The sequence below is a fragment of the Pseudopipra pipra genome, chromosome 10 (assembly GCF_036250125.1).
Source record: "Pseudopipra pipra isolate bDixPip1 chromosome 10, bDixPip1.hap1, whole genome shotgun sequence".
NCBI lineage: Eukaryota > Metazoa > Chordata > Aves > Passeriformes > Pipridae > Pseudopipra > Pseudopipra pipra.
The window spans coordinates 630,553-651,712 of NC_087558.1; the positions used below are offsets into that span (position 1 = coordinate 630,553).

At 48.8% G+C, this 21,160-nt stretch overlaps 1 protein-coding gene across 22 annotated transcripts in view; it reads left to right on the plus strand.

Annotated features, from left to right (window-relative positions):
- Positions 1 to 20,743, plus strand: part of MBNL1 (muscleblind like splicing regulator 1) — a 79,347-nt gene extending 58,604 nt beyond the window's left edge. For 8 of the 22 annotated variants that reach the window (XM_064665672.1, XM_064665662.1, XM_064665663.1 and 5 more), the window contains 4 exons: positions 4,924 to 5,181; positions 6,169 to 6,222; positions 6,987 to 7,140; positions 8,905 to 9,177. In XM_064665672.1, coding sequence (XP_064521742.1) covers positions 4,924 to 5,181; positions 6,169 to 6,222; positions 6,987 to 7,140; positions 8,905 to 9,158 — 720 coding nt within the window. In that variant the 3' untranslated portion in view covers positions 9,159 to 9,177. Of the gene's footprint in view, positions 1 to 4,923; positions 5,182 to 6,168; positions 6,223 to 6,986; positions 7,141 to 8,904; positions 9,178 to 12,427; positions 12,464 to 13,150; positions 13,246 to 15,203; positions 15,267 to 16,276; positions 16,352 to 17,467 lie in introns of those variants that run through there. The other 14 variants (XM_064665664.1, XM_064665654.1, XM_064665665.1 and 11 more) reach the window with 8 other exon arrangements.
- Positions 20,744 to 21,160: the final 417 nt, after the last annotated feature.

A 21,160-nucleotide genomic window follows, 5' to 3' on the forward strand; every position in this document is an offset into this window, starting at 1 on the left:
GAGATGTTTTCCCAGGGGAAGCATTCCCCAAAGCACGCTCAGGTTACAGGGAGGCAGCCGCTCCGAGCTGGCACACGGGTGGCTGGTTGGAATCACCCAGGGATGTTTTTCCCTTGAGGACTCTGTTTCATGATGGATACCTGCCAGAGGTGGATTAAAACCAAAATGCAATTAGATAAATTCATAAATAAATCACACTGGATTTGGAAATGAGTATGGAGAGGAGGATGCCAGTGGCAGGAGCCCTTTGAGTTGCAGTGCCAAGGGTGGCTGCTGTGTTTGATTGTGCTTCCAGCTGTGTGGTGGCCATGGGCTGGTCAGTGCTGTGGGGACACGAGGGCTCAGAAGTGTCCTGGTCATTGGTGTACCCAATGTCCCCAAGCACTGGCTGTACCCATGACCAGGGAAGCAGGTGCATCCATGGGAGCCTGAGGGGAGATGTGCAGGGGCATTCCTTAATGTGGTGCCTCCAGGGCAGCCCTGGTGCTGGCTGAGACTTTGACCACAGCGCACAGGGAACTATTGAAGTTTGGGACTTCAGCATGCAGGATCTGGCCCTCCAGATGCTGCTCTTGATATGGCTGTTCAGAGGAGTGATGCACTGCTGAGTCAGTCCTCTGCACAAGAGGGAGCTGTGAGAGTAGCACTGTCACAGAACACCCGGGGGCACAATCTGCAGTAAAAACCATTTTTGTCAATTAGTAAAACTTTTTAAAGTTTTTAAAAAGGCTGAGTGGTTTTGCTTTGAACTTGTACAGAAAGGAGGAGATGGTCAAGTTGCAAAGCCCTGAAAACAAGGGCTGAGGCTTGGAGGAGCATCTCTGTGTCACCTGTGCTGGTGCAGCTGCAGGTGTCTCCGTGGGCTCCGCTTGCAGCCGAGCAGGCCCTCACTCCTCAGCCATATTCCTGCACGGATGAACATTCCAGCTCCCCAACAACCTTCTGTGCTGTGATTGCATCTGTCTCGTCTCTGCCCCTGGGGGATGTCCTTGTCGTTGTCCTTGTCCTTGTAGTAGGGCTGTTCCAGCCCTGCCATCCTGTCATGGCCCTCACCTGGGCTCTGCTCTGGTCACTGCACCACGTAGATCACTTTAAAGAAATCCAGCTGCTTCTACCCTTTAAGCTGTTTGAGTTTTGCTTTCTGTGTTCACTGGAGTCAAGAGCACATCCAGGTTGACCCACAGACTCTGTGGTCCACACTGCACTGCTGGCTTACAAAATCCCTCTCTGTTGGGAGGAGGGGATGTCTGTTCCTGTTTTTTCCTTCTGCAAATGAGTTTAAACAGTGAAATGTGTAGATGAGAAGATAATTTGCAAGTGCATTCCAGTGTAGTGGTCATTTGATCTGGAGTATCCAAATTTAGTATCCAAACACTAAACAAGCACATCACTTTTATAAACAGCAAAACATTTGAATGTGCTTTATAAGTTACAGAAATACAGAATGGATTTTGGAGATGCTGCATGGTCTGGCTGTTACTTCCCAGAGGACCCAGCAGTGTGTCTACCTGCTCTTCCAGGGATCTGCTGCTGTGGCACTGGCATTTGTTATGGCATGATCAGAGCTTTATAAGGCTCTGCTCACTATCCCTTGGAATGAACTGTCCTGGAGAAAAATAACCACGATGATGTTAGCATCTAATCCTGGAGTATGATTGGTTCTGCTTAGAATGTTAAATATTTATTTTGAAGAACGATGTGTGCTGGCAGGAATTAAGTCAGCACACGTTCTGTGGTGCCGAGTCAGGCTGTTCCCCAGCTGAGAGCTCTCGGCGGGTACACCTGGGGTTTGAAGGGAGGCAGGCAGACACCGCAGCTCTGCCGGGCAGCGTGCCGTGTCTCCTGAATTAATGGCAGTCTCGGTGAGATAAGGCTGGTGAATGCTGCTAGCAGTAGGATTGCTGTCATCTGTATTCCATCCAGCATGCAGATGTTTGGGTGTCCAGTGCATCCGGCCGCTCCCGTAAGGAACCGGCACTCAGGGTGGAAATGTCGTGGCTTGAGGCTTTTCCACAGCTTTCCTACTCCCTTGCCAGAAATGTCATGAACAAAGTATGGTTCTTCAGTGAACTAGAAAAGAAGGAGGAAGGACAGGGAATTGAGAGAGAAAGGAATTGCCTAACGCTTTATCACAACTGGCTGTTTCCGTTGTAACGCCATCATAGTCTGTTAGAAGTGTTCCTCAGTCAAGAATGACCACAGCCAAGCTGCTGTCTCCTGCTTGCTTCTTATATGCCATTTTTTGCCAGAAAGAAGCAACTTAGAAGTTCTTGGAGCTGTGAGCTCTGGGTGATCAGGGCTGTGACTCGGCGGGCTGTGTGTTCAAGTGCTCAGAGTGTCCTGGATGCCAGCACACCCACTTTGGTGGGGTCTCTTGGGTGCAGAGGAGGGGCTGGGAGGTGGGACATGCTTGGAAGGCTGTCTGTGTCCCTCCATCCATACCCTGCCCAGCACTGGGGTGAGCAGTGAGGGACTCTGCCATGGCTGGGGTGTGGCTGTGTCCCCACCAGGGTGGCACCTCCAGTCCCAACAGGGCCATCAAAGCAAACTCAGCCCAAAACCCGAGCAAGGCAAGGGAATTAAAGTGAGTCAGTGATACTGCAGCTCTAACTCAGCATTTTGCAGGAGGCTGGAGTATCTGTGCCTTTTCTGTTTATGTTTCCTGACATACTGAGTTGAAAATTACAGTACTAATTACAGGGCTATTAATAAATAACTAATAAAAGCTCTCCAGATCTGAAAGACCAGACAGCACATCGTGCTTTTGTGCCTCTCTGTACTCAAGCAGATGAATGATATACTGCAGCGTGCCCATGGCAAAAAATAACCCCATTTCAATGCTTACTTTTAAATAAGCAAGAATTGGAAATGTTCTGGGTTGTTACCTCACAGTGGCTAAAAAGCCATTGCTGGTCACACTGGTTAGAAGGAGCAGCAGTTCAGGGTTGTGCCTGGCTGCTGTGAGCCCTCATCCCAAGGTCTGTTCGGGAGCACTGAGGGAGCTGTTCTTTGCATTAGAGCAGCAACTGTGCTACAGCTCTGAAAACTTGCCCTGGACATGCCAAAGATTATCTCTACCTGCTTATTTCAGCATTCTGGTCATTCCCTTTTGATTTTTAACCAGGATAAAAGTAGCTCTTCTGCGGATGAGTTCTCTCTCTCTCTCTGTATATAGGTACTTTATATATATACACTCATATATGAATTTGTATATATTATTTCTGTGTTATTAATGAAGTAGTTCTTGCTTACATGTGGAGTGGTTTTGAGACCTCTGTTTAGTGGATCACTAATACAAAACAAGGAGCAAAGACAGCTGTCTTTAGTTCATCCTTTTCTTCATCTTCAGAGGAAGAGGGTTCAGTTTACTCTTAGACTGCAAACAAATGATCAGAGGAAATTATCCATTTTTGTCTGTGTGGGAGGCCCGTGTTTGGGTAGAGGACACTGGTTCCTGACCCAGAAAGTGTTCCTAGGTGATGAAAGAGAACCTCCTTCCCCAGTCCTCCCTGTGTCACGCTGGCTGGCACAGTGGTCTGTGTGGGACTGGACCAGGAAAGGGGTCTGACTGTAGGATTACCTGGTGGGCAGGTGGTTATTTTCCAGCTGAGAAATTTGCCTGAGCTGTTCCCTGTGTGCTGCAGAATCTGTTCTGTGAACAATGGGCAGGAGGGGCTGGGTCTGCTGTGAATACATACCTAGAGTCTGTCACCATGTGGAAAAAGCCTGTAAATAGGGTTGTGCAGGAATGACTCTGGACAAATGGATGTTTCCTGTGGTCAGGTTCACACGTGTCAGTTCATAAGTGCAGAGGATGGGCAGGAGGCACTGGCAGCAGCACAGGGGTTAAACAGCAGCCAGAGCATCGGCATGGAGAGAAACCAAACCATCACCAAATTTGGGTTGTTGCAGGGATTGGAGCCAAGGTTCTTGAGGAAATACTGATGATCCGAGCTCATGGGCACCCACCTTGAACAGGAAATTCCATCTAGTGTAGTTGTTTTATTTTTATACCAACTCGTTTGCTTTTGTCCCTTTGTTTCCTGTGGCCTTTGGAAAACTGGAATGCCAAGTGTGTTTATTGGTGGTTTGGGGAGAACGGACCATGACAAGAGCCCATGTCTGTCAAACACGGGGTTTGCATGGCATGTGGGAAGGGGGCCTGTGTTTGTCACGCTGGTGGCAGTTTGTGTCTGCAGTGCTGGGGTGGCCAGGGGTCCAGGGGGTCTGTGAGGGCTCGGGGCCGGCTGGAGCCCACGTGGCACAGTGGGGATGCTGTGGGGGGCTGCCAGCCAAGAGGCTTCCTTGCTGCAGTGTCTGATCCCTCCAGCTTCCACTGGCTGCTGGCATGTGACAGCAGGACTGATGCCTGCTGGGGGGGTGGGCCGTGCCACCACCATGGGCTGTGGATTGCCCTCTCCTGGCAGGCGCTTGGATTGTGAGGGCACATGGACAGGGAGCAGCTCCCTGGGGGCAGCCCCGTATCGCCCTCCCAGCACTTGTGACCACTCACCTTAATGAGCACCTGGAATGTGGTGACTCAGCACTGCCAGGTCCCAGTGGAGTGTGGCTGAGCACCTTGGGGTGCTTGGGTGGTCCCCAAGAGCAACCACAGCACATTTCTTCAGGAAACAGAAACAGCCCTGTGGGCCGTTAAGCAGGAGCCAAAATGACACCTGCTGAGTGCTTGGCTCTGATCCTGGTGGGGTTTGATGCTCTTTAGCATCAGAAGAGGCTGTAGAGAAGCCAGTGTCTGTTGCCAGGTCCCCAGTCCCACTGTCCCACCACCGCTGTGCCCCACCTGGGGCCGGGCCCCATCCTTGTGGTGCTCTCACAGATGTTTGCAAACCCCTGCTCCATTCCAAGCCATGACTGCAGCACATGTCACCCAAACTAAGGGTCTTTCTTTTCCTGGTGTCACAGGTATGTCGAGAGTACCAGCGTGGGAACTGCAACAGGGGAGAGAACGACTGCCGGTTCGCTCACCCCGCCGACAGCGCCATGATCGACACCAACGACAACACCGTCACCGTCTGCATGGATTACATCAAAGGGAGATGCTCACGGGAAAAGTGCAAATATTTTCACCCTCCTGCACACCTGCAAGCCAAGATCAAGGCTGCCCAGTACCAGGTTAACCAAGCTGCAGCTGCCCAGGCAGCAGCAACTGCAGCTGCCATGGTAAGTGTGGGAAAACCTCTGGATGTAGATGTACATTGAGGAGAGGTGCCAGTGGATGTTTGTCTGTCCTTGCTGAGGCGGGGGGTGTGCTCGGGGACCCTGGTCACTACACGGTGCAATGAACTTTCTCAGCATGTGGTGCCAGATCTGCTCTGAAGTAGTTCCAGACCGTTGAGGTGTTTGACTAATTTTGCCTGCTGATGTACAGAGTACCTGTATGTACCTGTGTGTGTTCATACATGTGTGTGTCTGTACCTGTGGGCTACATGTATATCTGGTTGGCTGTGTATCTGTGTGTGAGCAGATGTGTATCTCTCTAGCTGCACAGATAGATAAACCCTTATTTAGTTCCTGTAAGTCCGTGTTTGTAGAGTTGTAGTTTGAAGTGGATCTGACCATGTTACTGCTGTTCCCATCCCGTGTCCCCCGAGGGCTGGCGGCAGCTCCCACGGGCACAGGCCCCGTAGCTGTAGCAGCCAGGTCTGGACCCACTCAGGAGGTGGTTTCCTGGCAAGGCGAGGGTAGCACTGAGGGGGGCTGTGGTGGTGGAGGGTCCCGCCAGTGCTGAGCCCGTGGGGGTGTGGGAAGCAGGGCACGGCGGGCACGGCCGGAGCAGCAGGGCCGGCGGGGTGAGGCGGTGGCCGCGGGCTCCCAGCAGGGCTCCCAGCAGGGCTCCCGGTGGCTGGTGGCCGGTGTGGGGAGCCCCGTTCCCGGTTCTGCGCAGCCGTGAGCGCCCCGCGGGCACCTCCTGCTGCGGGCACCTCCTGCTGCCCCGCTGCCCTGCCCGCCGGGGGCCGCCCGCCGGCCCCCCGTGCATGCCTAGTCTTGTTACCGTTGTACACGGCATCCGGTGATTTGTTTTTATTTGTTTTTTCTCACCTCCCCAATGCACTGCTGCCCCCATGACGCACCTCTGCTTGCTGTTTATGTTAATGCGCTTGACCCCACTGGCCATTGCCATCATGTGCTCGCTGCCTGCTAATTAAGACTCAGTCGGCTGTCAAATCACTGAAGCGACCCCTCGAGGCAACCTTTGACCTGGTACTATGACCTTTCACCTTTTAGCTTGGCATGTAGCTGTATCGTAGAGTCGAGTTTGGGGTTAATGTGTAGAAATGGAACATCCCGGTTTCCCTCCCCACGTCCCCGGCAAAGGGCGTGTGGGCGGCCGGGCCGGGCACCCTCCCTGCAGCCCCCGCCGCCCCCGCGCCCCGCCGGCCCCCTCCCGTGCCCGTCCCTGCCCTCCCCGTCCCCGTCCCTCCCCGGGTGCCGGCCAGGGCGCGTTGGCATGGCTTGGTGGCGCGGAGGCGGCCGGGTGCCGGCATGCAGCGCGTGCTCTGCATGCCCGGGCAGCGCTGGGGCCCGGGGAGTGGGTTGGCACCACGGCCCCGCCGTCTGCCCCGGACGGTGACTATTAACATGGCTTTACGTGTATCCTCATGGAGCTAGCAGTGCTGCTTCCCCGAGAGCCTCGCTCCTGACCCGGCCCGAAGCTTTCCCGTAGGGCGGTGCTCAGGCCGGTCCCGCCGTCCCTGTGCCACTGTAATGGCAGGCAAACGGTGCTCCCTGGAAAGCTGTTCCCTCGCCTTTTATTTGGTAGTTCAGTCTGCTATGCTGCTTGCTTGCTCATGGAGAAACATGGTGCTGCCTGGTTATTTTGCCTTCTACTGATTTTTCTTTTTTTCCTTTTTTCTCTCTCCTTTTCTTCTCCCTCCCTCCCATCCTCCTCCACACCCCACCCACCCCCTTTTGGTTTTTTTTCTTTTTGTTACCGGACTTTATTTTTATACCCATCCACCATTCAGGGAATTCCTCAAGCTGTACTTCCCCCCTTACCAAAGAGGCCTGCGCTTGAAAAAACCAATGGTGCCACCGCAGTCTTTAACACTGGTATCTTCCAGTACCAGCAAGCTCTTGCCAACATGCAGTTACAGCAGCATACAGCCTTTCTCCCACCAGGTAAGTGCTGCTCGGCTGCCTTTTTCCGGGGAGGGAGAAGGGGGAGTTCTGGAAAAAACACAGTAGGAAGTAGTTGTTTGTTGCTGGTGGCAAATGCAGTGTGTGCTGGAGGCCACTGGTGATGGGCACAGGCATCCCCTCCAGCCCGTGGGCAGTGGAGGTGCTGGCTGTGGGAACACTGGCTTCTCTCTGCTCCTCGCAGAAGCTGGGTGGGTGTTTTCCAGTCTAACATAAAAATCAGCATCATGCTCTGTCACCTCGAATCAGAATTTGAAATCTCTCTCCTTTCTCTTTCCCTGGATTAACTCCTCTTCTTTACATATCCCTGAACTGTTGTGTTTACTTCTCTTCACTGTAAGACCTCTTGGCCTTCGTGTGCTTGGCAGCAGTGGGTCTGAGTCACACACTCCAAGGTGTTGGCTCTCGTGAGGTGCAGTGGTCACAGAAGGCACAGGCAGTCTCACAGCTGGGAGAATCATGAACCTACACAAGAAATCACGGTTTGGGCCTCCAGTGCCTCAGGGCCAGTCTTGGGCTGAGCAGAGCCAAGTGCTCAGCCAGGAGTGATCAGATCTGACTTGTCCTGGTGTAAGAGCTGAAGAGTTGATGCCTGTACTATTGTACCAAGCAGAAATTCCTTCAGAGGACAAGTGATGGGACTTAAATTTGAAATATGTGCTTTGGTTCTGCAAACGGCACTTCACGAGAAATGATCTCCAGTATGTCCTGGCAGTTTCTGCCCTTAGTAACTCAGCTGAGGTAGTCTGTTACACATGAACCCCCACTAAAGCAGCACCTCCTTCCAGGAGCTGTGCAGGGCCCAGCTGATAGATCTGTACTGAGAAATGGGAAGGGGTCTGTGAGGACAGCCCTTCATAATGCAGACTGGGGAGGGGAGGAAATACAGCTAATCAGTCTTCACCTAAAAAATTGAAAGGTTTTATCCTAAATATTTTTGGGAAGTATGTTCCCAGGAGTTCAGTATAATGCCCTTTACCATTTTCTTGATCTGGCATACAGCCAACATGTGTACTTTAAATGGCACAGAAACCAGTTTCTTCATGTAGAACATTTTAATAACTTATTTAGGTTCCAAAAGTGCATTGCACCACTGAAATGTATCACTTAGAGCTTGTTGCAAAGCCGGATTGAGTCAGCTGTAGGTCAGAGCTCTGGCACACATACTAAAATCCATATAAAAATGCCTATGTGATCATAGAATCATTGAATCTCAGAATGGTTTGGATTGGGAAGAACCTTAAAGACCACCTCATTCCAACCCCCTGCCATGGGCAGGAACACCTTCCACTAGAGCAGGTTGCTCAGAGCCCCATCCAGGAAGATTCACAGCCCTTGCTGTACATATTAAACAATTCACAGATTTCTTTTGGCACAGCATAACCAGTGGAGTCAGTAAACTGCAATTTTCCAGCTTCCATTAAAGCATCTTGGGCCTGGATGGTTTCTGGAAGTGCTGGAGATGCCTTGAATCACATCCTTTGAAGCTGGGAGCTGGGGTTGTGGTTTACCTGTGTCAGACCCCATTTGCACCTCATCATCAACTGGGATCTTTCCCAGCTCTTCCACACAGGCTACCTCAGCTCTTCCTTCACATGTCCACACTGAAACCTCCAGGAGCTTGACAGTAGTTCTTGATACTTCATTAGACCTTTCCTGACCACTGAAGTTTAGTATATGTTACACAAGCAAAGTAAAGGAGTTTTTAGCATGAGCTACTATAAATTGTCTTTTTATATTTTTCAGATAGCGGCAGTTTGAGCTTTCCAGTAATCCAGTACTTTCCCAAAAGCTTGAAAAATGTCTTTGCCACCTTGCCCTTTATAGCTTTTCCCACTTCAAGTAGACTGGGATCAGTTCCTGTTCAGGCACAGTCACCTGGAAATAAAGTTTCTCCATCAGTCCTTACGAAGCGACGGAGAGCACAGAACGCAGGTGCCCTCAGCTCTGTGGCCATGGAGCAGGGGCAGGTCAGCTCAGTGGGATCTGAATTAAAGTGACATTTTTCAGGTTCAGACACCCGAGGTGTAAGTGCTCATTTTTGTTCTTAGTTGCTTCAGCTGCAGGGTGTGAAGTGCAGGAGGGCCCCAGGGCAGGACCCACACAGGGTGGGTGTGCCCGGGGTTGGTCCTCTGTGGGGGATCTGGGCAGGACCCTCCTGTGCAGGGCCACTTCACTCCTCATGTTCCTCACTCATGTTCCAGACAACTTTAGATACCTCTTTTGAATTTTAAGGCATCATTCTGGCTGCCTGTGTGCCAGGATGTGAGACACACCAAGGGATCATCCATGCCAGAGGTTGGACACTGCACTCCAGCACACCCTAATCGATTAAATGCCCTTAGACACTCATCTCACCTCTCTCTACTAAAGCTCCCTCTTCCACACCTCTCCTCTTGAGGGGGAAACCTTGGCTGCCAGAGTCTGTCCCCAGGCTGAGAGGGGAGTTTAAAGGCATTGCAAGAAAGAACTGGGAACACTTGTGGTGCTGAAATAAGTGGAGTTAGTCTGCCAAGTGAGGAGGCTCTGCATGACTTAGTGATGTTCCCAGCGTGTTTTGGTATTTGTGTCCTGGCTGCTGACTTGGGACACCCTGGCAGACGGGTGAACCTCTCGCTGTGAACGTGCAGAGCTCCAGGTCCTTGTGCTCACCTTCCCCTGCTCTGTGTCCTGCAGTGACTGGAGCTGGCTGGGGCATGCCTGGCCCTGCAGAGAGAGCTCCTGTGGGCAGCTGGGTCACATCCTGCCCTGGTGCTCGTGGCCATCCTGTGGCTGAGCTCCCTGTCCCCTCAGGTGTGCGAGTACAGCTGTTCTGCCCCGTGTGTGTCACCAGGGTGACCAGAGTGTCTTTGAGAAATGAGTTCCTCCAAAGGAAGGGGTGGGGTTGGCAGGATGCTCCCGGGAGCTGATGTCCTGGTGCAGCTGCAAGGGGCAGGGCTGCAGCTGGCAGCTGAACCCCAGGGCCAGTGTGGAAAGGCTTCAGCCACCTCTGCCATCATGTTAGCCCCTCGTGTATTCCTTTAGTTACTGCAGCCTCAGCCCCAGAGACTCCCTTGCTCCTGGCTGGGACTCAGTGCCCAGAGGCTTTCCTAAAGCACCTTCCTCCCTGGGTCTGCTGGGCCTTTGCAGAACCACTGTTCTCCTACTAAATGTTAGGGAAGGAAAGGTCAGGCACCACTGCTCACCTCCGTGAGAGTGCTTATCCTCTCTGGGGTGTTGTTTCTAGTTAGGGTTTAGTAGATTGGGCAGAAGAAGTAGGCTGAGGGGAATAGTATGAGGGATAGAAGAGAAAAATATACTTAAAACACCAGTAAACCTAGAATATTTATAAAAATAGTTTTATTGCACTGCAGAAATAATCTGGTTGTGAAGTTACGGTCAGTTAAAAGATCCTCAAATTAAAATTCTGCCTTGTGCTGAACAGCCAGGGAACATTGAAACAGCACATTCATTATTCATGTGTTCTCATTAGGCAGTCAAAGGTTCTGAAGTCAAGATGAATATTAAGGTCATAGCAAAAATTATTTTTATTATTGGTAAGAGGGTCATACAGCATTATGTCTGTATTTGGGAGTCATCCCACCCCAGTGAGTGTTCTCCTTTCTGCCTCATGTTCATTTGCTTCAGTTCCCTTTCAAACTGTGTGTCCTGTTCATAACGTTAATGATGATAACAGACTGAAACTTGGAGCTGAAAAGCTTTCCAGGGATATTTTAGAGTCATTATAAAGATCCAGTTCATCTGTAGCATGTAGATGTAATTATGTAGGGAACAAGGTACTATTCCAGCTCTAATGGAGGATGTACAGCCATGTAAACAGGGCACTTCTGCAGAGGCAGAACTCGGAGGCTCTTCTCTGTAACCTCATTAACACCGCAGAGATGCCATAAGAGGGACTGAGAAAGCAGTTTTGCTTACTGTTTGTACTTTATAGCCAAGTTCTGCTCCATTTTTTAATCTTGCAAGCGATCCTATTGGTTTCAGCTGTGATCTGTGCCTGTGGAGGTCAGGAGAGCTGCCTTGCCGTTACCATCTCTTTGCAATGTTCTCGGTCTCTTCCATGGCACAGAAATAGAGGAGTAATTAGGAAACACAATTATGGCCTTTCCTTTGTAGCCTCACAGACATGGCACTGACACAGAATAACCTGCCCCAGCAGTAATTAAACTGACTGACTTCTTCCCTGCATAGTCAAAGCTGCTGAGGTTGTGCAAAGCCCCTGCAGCGTTTGGCACCCGCTGGAGCCATTTCCTGTCCCCTGCTATGGTCACGGGGTGTCACAGAGGCACCATTGCCCTGGAAGTCTGCTAGGATATGTTTCCATTCCCACTGCAATCTTGTTCCCGGATTTCAGAGTTTATTTCAGTTTCTGCTGTGTCAAGCATCATTAGTAGTGTTAATAAATGTTAAATAAAAAAGTAAATAATTTATTAAAAATGGATATTCTGAAAGATCAGTTTATATTTATCATCCTGGAAGCAGAAATAGAAAATTGTGACATCAGTCTGGTGGAAGGCATTTAGCTGTGTAAAGTAAAAAGAATTACAAACTTGGTGATACTTAAAAATGATACCAGAATGTTCCTAAAAGTATCCTCCTGCTCCTGGCTCTCTGGTTGCAGGGCAGAACTCTCCAGGTGCTGTCACTGTATTGTTGTGTAGCCTGAAAGGAGTTGCAGGTTGTGAGCTCAGACACCAGCAGCTTAAAATCCATCCCATGCCACAGACCAAAACGCTGAGCAGGTGATGTGAGGTGTCCCCGTGAGCTGTGCAGGGCCTGTGAGTGTTCAGTCCTGCTCTGGGCCATGCTGAGCAGCCAGGGCAGAGGACAGGCGGGGTCCCTGTGCTGCTCTGGCAGCTCACGGGCAGGGCACGGCAGAGCCCCCACCCACAGGCAGCTGGGACTGTGGAGTGTCTCCTTCAGTCTGAGGAGCCCAGGGAAGGAGCAGGACAAGGCTGAGTCAAAGGGCACAGGGATTTCAGTTGTGAGTTAAAGCTGAGGAGGTGTTTCCCGGCTGTCCAGACCCTCCGTGGTGCTCCGGGGGCCAGCAGGGTCCCCACACCCCACCCACCCTGTCCCCGAGGCCTCCTCCTAACGGATCACTGTGCTACTGTATGGTTTGATTGTGCTGACAGTTACGTGCCACTGTGCCCATAATAACAATTTTTCTTCTTTGTTCAAATGAAATTTCTAATTACACGTGTGATGGGTTGTTTTAATTCTTTTCCCTTTCCAAATCCACCTTCCTGTTGCAATGCATGATGAGCAGGCTCAATATTGTGCATGACACCCGCTACAAGTGTTGGTAGGTGCCAGCTTTGTTTCTTGATTATCTTAAACCTGTGGTGCAGCTCACAGACCCTCAAAATCCACTGCTAGATGTAACGTAGAGCCCTTGTGCCAGTCCATCTCCCCGAGCCTCTTGCACTAACACCTGTCAATTAAATGCGATTGTTTTATTTAATTGACATGGACACAGAGATGTTAATTTTGTACAGCAGTTTTTAATTGCACACTGTTCCTTGGTGGATTTTGACTGGACTATGAGTTCCAGTGTTTAGAAACTATCTTGTGTTAACTAAAGACTGTGTCTTACCATAGCCACGTAGCCATATTCTGTCCTTGAACAAGATTAATTTCTGTTTGCAGTAAATATTTGGGTTGAATTTTTAAAAGACAAAAATTTGTAAATATAAGGGCATTGAAAAACTCTCCTGTTGATTTTTGTATTGAAATGGTTAAGCTTGTTTGTGTCGATTTTCTTGATTTGATGGTAACAAGCATTTTCCCCTTTTTTTCTCTTTCATCTCCCTCCCCTCCCTCCCGGAATGTTGTCCTGCTTTGCACTGTGGTTGCATGTCACGCGCTGGCAATGATGTCTCGGGCTTTTTGCTGTGGTAAACCATGCTCAATGACCCTCCCACGTGTCGCTCTGGTCCCCATACTGCTACACTCTTCTGTATGTTTGCTTATTTGATTTTCCTTCCGAAAGTTCCCATGGTGCACGGTGCTACGCCAGCCACTGTGTCTGCAGCAACAACATCTGCCACAAGTGTTCCCTTCGCTGCAACAGCCACAGCCAACCAGGTTTGCTAATTTACAGCTTTGTTCCTTACAGACAACTCGAAATCGGTGCTTTAATGAGCATGGGGGTTTGGATCTGACCTCTTGTTGGCCTACACATTCTCTCAGAGAGCTGCAGCACAGCTTAATCAGCCTTTAGCCATGCTCCAGAGGTGCTGCAGTTCCATTTCTGATGCTAAAAATAATTGATAATAGAGTTTCTGACTCAGTCTTAACATTTATGGGCCATGCTGCTTATTTCTGCTCTCAGGGATGTAAAAGGCAAGGGATAATACACGAGCCCACGATTTATTTCTGTTTCTGTGAAGCCGACGGCTCCTTTCAGTGCAGCACTCAGGGAAAGCCAGGGGAGCCTTTGTGCAGAGGGGCTGCAGGTTCTTACAGTCTGAGTTTAGCAGTCCAAACATGTTCTGACTCTCCTCTTCCAAGAGCAAAACAAAGCCGTGTGAGCATGGGCCACACAGAAACTTCTTTGAAATCTGTGTTCCAGCTTGTGATTCTCTTGGGAATGGCCCATTGCTGTGGGCAGAGCTCAGTTAGGAAAATGCCCATTAGAGTCTGGGTTTATTTCTAAGTAGCCACCCCAAGCATTGCCACGTTTGGGTGTATTTCAGGAATATAAGAGTAATGCTTTACCACATAAATGATTACAAATCTCCCAGGAAAGCCAGAACTGATGCTCTAAAGATGAGTTCCAGGGCCAGAGGAGCAGCTGGAGCTGCACCTGAGCACAGGGTGCTGTCAGAAGAGCAGATTTATGTACAACATCTGGCTGAAAGTGCAACAATAAAAACATTTTAAAGATCCTCTTGTTCCTCTTCTAAAAGCAAATTATTTTTTGAGATTTACTAGGCAGTTAGAGTTGCCCACGTCAGTTCTGGTCCAGTATGGGGGTCTTGCTCCCAGCTCTGGTATCACACGTGTGCCCCTTAGGAAAGGGAACTCGAGGTTGTCCTCAGCGCTGTGCAGGTGTGGTGCTGTGTGTGGGGTGAGCTCTGGGTCAGTGTCAGTGTAAGGCAGGCTCAGCTGACGTGCTCAGCTCCCTGGCTCAGTACAGACGACACCTCTGCCAGCTCCCAGCGCCCCGGCAGGCTGGGGGTGCCCTCTGTGCCTGGGCAGGATGGTGCTGTGGGCACCCCGTGCTGCAGAGTGAAGCCCAGGGGCTTTGGCTTCGAGCCTTTGCACCTTTCCCTGTCGAGCACTACCATTGTGTGCTGCCCCAGCTGTACGTTCCTCGTTAACCTGTCTGCTTCCTCATCTCTCAAAAATACAATTCCCAAATGACACCCTTGCAGTGATACCTAGGTGTGCACATCCCGAGCCTCCAAAGGGACCTGGATATTGTACAATTCCCAAAACCACCCAGGTTAGTCTGCTCATGCAGTCATGCTTAGGTAGCACGGTGTTCTCTTGAGAAACGTTTGCTGAATGACCAGGTCACTCAGGGCTTTAAACTTAGCCTAAGCATTTGTGTTTTGAAAAGCTAGTTCATAGGTGGGGCTACCTCTGCATATGTGCCACCTCAGCAAGCAAACACCTGTATGCCCAAAGTCTCTTCATATTACAGTTTATTGCACCAGACAGTTAATTTCAGTGTGTCTCGTATCTTGTGTGTGTCCTGAGAGTTACGAGAAGGAGCCAAGCCCCAGAAAACCAGCACTATTTTTGAGTCATCTCTGTGTTAGTAGCCATGCACTTTCCCAGATAGATCACAGGGCAGCTTTCTGTTGTAGAATCCGACCATTTCATGCCTTTCCTCCCCGGAGCCTCATAACACACTTAGTGCAGTTCTGCAGCCAAACCTCCATATATACATATATACCCATATATGTATATACCATGTGAGCAATGCTGAAGGTATTTAATGCCACCCAATGCCATGTGCCTGCATGCCAAAGGCTAAAGATCTGGCCCTTCATCTTCCCGGACTGGTGTTGAAGGCCCTTGGTCTGTTCCGACAGCACTGTCCCTGATGCTTCTCCAGTTGGGTGCCACAGCCTGTCCTGCAGCAGTAGGAAAACATGGTATGAGAAGCTTCATTCTGCTCCAAGCCCATTTCTGTGGAGTTGGCCATGCTGTGGATGTGTGAGCTGCCAGGGGAGGAGAGGGCACACGGGCGGGAAAACAACAGCAGGACCTGCCAATGAGTTAGCGGAGAAGAAACACTCCCATTCCCTTTCCTGGACGGATTCACAGGCCAACCTTGGTGCCCATCAGGAAAAAGGGGCTTCCCAAGTGCCACAGCCATTTGGGATCGTGCAAATCCATTTTGTGCCCTGCACCCCAGCCCATGTCCCTGTGCAGGGCACATTTGCTCTCCCTGTGTGCTGCAGGGCTGCTCACCCCGGGCTGGGGGGCACTGTCACCTGTTATTGGCTCTGCTGGCAGTTGTCCCCAGTTGTAATTGCAGTTTTTTAAATGGGAAGCTGAGCTGATGGGCACTTGAGGAGAGCCACGTGCCAAGTCCTGTCTAGCAGCAGAACATTTTGGGAGTTGTTTCACTGCTCGGGGAGGCTCCGCGTGCCGGCTGCTCTGCACGGCGGCCGTGGGCAGCACGGGCAGCCTTTCTCCACAGGGCATCTTCACCAGCCATGAAAATCTAGCTCAGGGCATCGTAGGTTTGGCATTCAAAACCCAGGACAGTGGAAGCAGTGAACACTTCACAAAATCAGCCTGAAATGAGGCCACTGTAGAATTCATCATTGGAGACACTGAAAGCACAGAATTTTGTGTAGGCCAACAAAAAGGGCTATTTTCAATTACTGCACTGCATGACTTGTAGATGTTAACTTCTCTTATTTCCTGAACAACCAATAATACTTATTTATATTTGTCCAGTAGTACTTAACCCAATGTTTCCAGTTGTAAGGTGCTATTGTAGCACTTCAGTTGACTTTAACTTATAGTTACAACATAAAATCCACCAACTCACAGCTGATCCTCCCCTTCCCAAAGTGATGTTCTGTAGCAAGTGCTGTACCTCTGGGTGGGCTGGTTGCATGTGTAACTCACTGTTTACATTTTTTACCTGTAGATACCCATAATATCTGCCGAACATCTGACTAGCCACAAGTATGTTACACAGATGTAGACATTTGGTCATCAAACAGTAAGTTCCCAATGTGTTGTTGCTATATTTTTTCTTACCTTTATATTTGTAATTTGCTCCTTTCGGGGACAGAATGTTTTTATTTTCTTTCTAAGGTAGCCATTAAGATATGGGGGCAGAGGCTCTGACCTCTGCTGAGGGGCTGTTCCTCTCTGAGGGGAGATCCACAGGTAGCAGTGGCCACGTCAGGTGTTGGTTTGTACCTGCCCACACAGCAAAACAGGAGTTCTCAGTTTATATTTTATCTGTGTGGCCCCAGCACTGACCTGAGCCAAGGGGCAGCTCTTGGAGGGGGAGGTGGTTCCATCAAGTTCTCGTTAGAAAGAACGGATTTTAAATCTCAAAATTTGGAAACCCGGCATCAGCTGGGTTTGGAAACTCCTGTTTCTCTGTTGTTGTGAGACCCCCCCAGCTATCCCCTCCCTTTCTGCCGTGTTTTTACTGAACATCTCGGCCATAAGGGAATTATTTCTGAGGGTGAGGATTCACCCATTAGCCACAGTGGGTTTGTAATAACAGTTATTTGCTTCAGCTGAGCATAAATGTTGTTAAATGGCTGGAGTGACACAGGGGGGGTGGGATGGGATGGAATGCCTCCCATCCATGGCCTAAACTTGCTGCCAGAGTCCCTTCAAAACAGCTGGGTCCAGGCTGTGCCTGTTCTGGAGACCATCCTGAGGTGGAGGAGGAGTTGCCTCTGGAGGTGTCTCCTGTGCCAGGCCACAGAGACCAGAGAAACAGCTGCACTAGATGGGCACTGAAGGGAGAAAAATTCCCTTGGGAACATAGGGCCTGGATTTCTAAGGATGTTTTGTGCTTCTGAGGTCCTGATTGGGCTCCTGGGTTTTACAGGGACAGCTCCCAGGGCCAAGGCCTTGGGTGTGTGGAATGGTGCCCCAGATCCCAATCCCATGGCCAGGGATCAGCCGTGGGGCCCCTCTGTCCCCGCAGAGCTGGGGTGCCCTGTGTGCCCCCCCTGCCCCAGGGCTGTCCTGCAGGGACCAGGGGCTTCCCACGCTCGGGGCACAGCTCCCCCTGCCCGGGGGAGGTTGGGGCTGGTGTGGTCTGACACAGTGCTGGCCGTGCTGAGAACACTTTCTGCTCTTCCCTTCCCAGCTCGTAGCCGAGGCGAAGAGGCCGGATTTGGGTGGGAAGAGGCCGAGCTCATTAGCCATAGTGTATGTAAATACTGTCCAGCAGCACTGGGAACCCCTCAGCAGTGACATCACACATTGCATGTTAGCGAGACGAAGCGAGACCGTGGGACTCCACTGCACACTGTTGCCTATATACTTTGTACATTGAATTGATATTTGTGCTGAGGTGATCTTATTGTCTAAAACCTGCAGCATCATCCGTCTTTCCCGGCACGGAGCGTGCGGGGGTCGATGCACCCGGGGCCTGTTCCCCACAATCACGGACGTCACCCCGGAAAGACTGACGATGCTGTCACCAGAAATCTATTATGTATTGGTACGTCTGTAGACCAAGATATAATTTTTTAAAGTAAGTTTATTTCTTTCAAGGTTTACAAATAACAAAGGTGCACCTTGTATTTAAAATTGCCATTATAGACGAGAGCGTGCATGCACAGTAATTTTTGTTTAAGAGTAATATTTTTAATGTAATAGATTGTAAGAAGTGGGAAGAGAGGAATCTGACAGAGATGAATGTGCCAAGCAAAACCACAACTGTGTATATTTTAAAGCACATCAATGGCTTTAAGTACCACGTTGTTAAGGATTCTCATGAAGTGCCATAGACTGTACATCCATCAGAGTATTATTTCCGCAGTGTTATTTTCAGAACCACATTTTCACTGACTTGATGAGTACTGATCAGTCAAAGGGCACCATTCTGTTTCAAACCAAAGCTGTCTCAGAAATGGCCAACTGCTCCTCACAGCCAGTGGGCAGCACCAGAGAGATGCTCCAGCTGTGCATAACCCTTATGGACAATATTATCTATAAATTCTCCTAAGTATGTCATATTTATGCATATTTTCTGTATAACGTGAGCTGCGAAAGGGAAAAGCCATTTCTGAGACACAGTAACAAATGTTTGAGGAACTTCTTTTGCTCTATTTATAGCCTCTGTCTCGAGTCACAAGGACTATAAATGTTTTGCAGAGATGGGTTTCACTTTAATTCATCAAGTCCCGCGTCAGCGGCGACTCTAAACAAAGACGCAGAAGCACTGAGCAGATGCATGACAAACCAAAATAGGACAAATGAGATGTTAATTAGCGTAGAAATTGGGTGGGTTAATACTCGGGTGAGTTTTATATGTGATTTTTTTTGTTCAGATTAACTGCTTATAGCCTTAGAAAGCCTTTACAAAATAAAAACAAACAAATAGATGTGCATTCAAGTTTTAAGAATGGATTCATCCAAAGGAATTCCTTTTTGTGGTTTGGATGTTGCAGCCAGTAAAGGATATTTTTGCTCTGTTCAGCCAGGGGCTGCCTGGGGCCAGGCCCCGGGCGGGCAGGGAGGGAGAGGCGCGGGTTCGGTTGTAGAACTCGCCATACTCCGAGTTTACCGCGAGTTTTTATGCTTGAGAGAGATGCTTTATAGATAAGAATGATGTGTTGATTTTCCTGATTGTACTGTACATCTATTAAAGCCTTAGATTATTACATTACGGGTTAAAACCCATACCAATGTAATTTCAATCGTGTTAAGAAAGTATAGGTGACTTCACATGTTATTGTAGTGACTTACCATAGAGAATTTACTTATTTTTTCTTGTTAAAAGTATAGTTTTTATTTCTTACATTTATTAGCTCATTTTCATTTTCTATTACCAGTTGATACCATTTCAGTTTATAGAATTTTGTTTTACTAGAGTTTACTGATGACTTTTTCAAAATACAAAAAAAAAAGGTAGTTTTCTTCATAACATACTCAGTTTGGAATTTACATGTAGTGTCTTATGAGTATTCGTATTACTGTTAACTAAATGATTTCTATTTTACTGATCTAATATGACAATGTAAGAATGTCAGTCATTGTTAGTTCTTGTCTAGTTTTCATTAAAAGAACAAAGATCTTTTATATGGATATCTTATAATTATATAATCATTGCTAAGTAAGAAGTTAAGTTGTTGCTATGGCAACAATCCTGGCAGACAATTGAGTAATATTTTGATGATTTATTTTGTTTGTAATTAGTTATTATGAGAAAAAAAAAAATCTAGTTCCTAGATATTAGAAGAAAATTTATTTTCTACTGTATCCATTTCAAATGTTAAAATATTGTTTAAATATTTTTTGAAATCCCTGAATATCAGGCCTTGTTATAAATAAGCTGCATAATCAATAGATCAAGGGACTTTTTGTTGATAATCCAAATACTCAAAGTTTACGTAACAAGAATTCTAGTGTGTGTGTGCAAACTCATGAGGGTTGATTATGCTGCAGTTGGGGACGTCGAGAGCGAAGGTTGACTTTTTGCACTTCTGTATATAGTCAAAAAAGAGAGAAACCTGTATAATAGTAAGATCTTATTTTGAATAAAAATGTCTATAATTACAAGGAGTTTTGTTAAGGCTAAATAAAATGACAGGCTGAACAAAATTGCTTGCAAAAGTGGCACAGAGTTAGCACTCCATCCCCCTTCCAAAAAGTTGCTTTGCTTTATGTGGACAGCTTGTAGTTTGCCAGGATTTTTTCAGCTGGAAAGATCTGCCATCCTTCCGAGATCTCATGACTGACAGAAGCTCCACTGGGTCAAATCTGCCTGAAAATCATTAAGAAAAAAAAAAAAAGGAAAAAAAAAAGAAAAAAAAAGCAGGTACTTCAGCCCATCCAGGGAATCATGGCTCAGATATTCCGTACATTATTCAAAATCTACTGCATGTTTAAAGTATCAAAATATATTAAAGATATATGCTATTCAAACCAGTTTCTGACAATTTCAGTGGTTTCTTGTTCACAAAAAAGATTCTTCAAAACAAATACTGTCGTTCACAGAGTTCAACCACGGACAGGCAAACGGAACAGCGCCCGTAGCTGCAGGGGTAGGGGGTTATTTTCTCGCTGTAGTGGTCCTGTTCTTTTAGCAGGTGAAAAACAACCTGGGAGTTCTTCCCGTTTTCTTGGAAAACGTTCCGGGAAGCCGGTCATCCTGTGTATGCCAAAGCTGGGAGGAGGCGGAGGGGCCGGGCTGCCCGTCTGGAGCTGGGGGGTGACGGACTGACAGCCCCGGCTCGCCTGCGGGAAGGACGGACGCGGGTTTGCTCCTACGTAACCACAGACTTACTTTCGCTTGTAGTTGCTCCAGTTACGTACTCTGTCCTGGGCTGCAATTTGGGTTTATGCTTATTTTATTATTACTGCTATAGTTGACCTTGCTGTATGGAAAAAATAAAGTGAAATTGCCCTAACGAAAGTTCTCTTTCTTAATTACCTTTTCCTCCCTCGGGCCCAGGGTGGCCCCGCGGGCCGTGCAGGCTGGAGTGGTGTCTGTGCTGGTGTGACTCGAGGGACAGGAGGTACCTGGGCAAAACCTTGTCTGCCGGGCCTGGGGCTTTGCTTCACCAGCACAGGTTCCATCCACGGGGTGTGTATTAAAATGCCGACTATTGGGGATATTCCTGTTAGATCCAGAGGCTGAATACAAAGCACTGGGATGCCCTGGATCAGCCCCAGCTGTCCTCACCCTCTTGTGGCAACAAGTCCGAGGTTCAGGGACACACAGGGACCCACAGCCCCTGCCTGCTGCAGGGAAGGGGGGAACAGGAACTGGAGATGCAGGGAAGGGGAGCACAGGGAATGAGTGTGCAGGGAATGGAGGAGCAGGGAATTG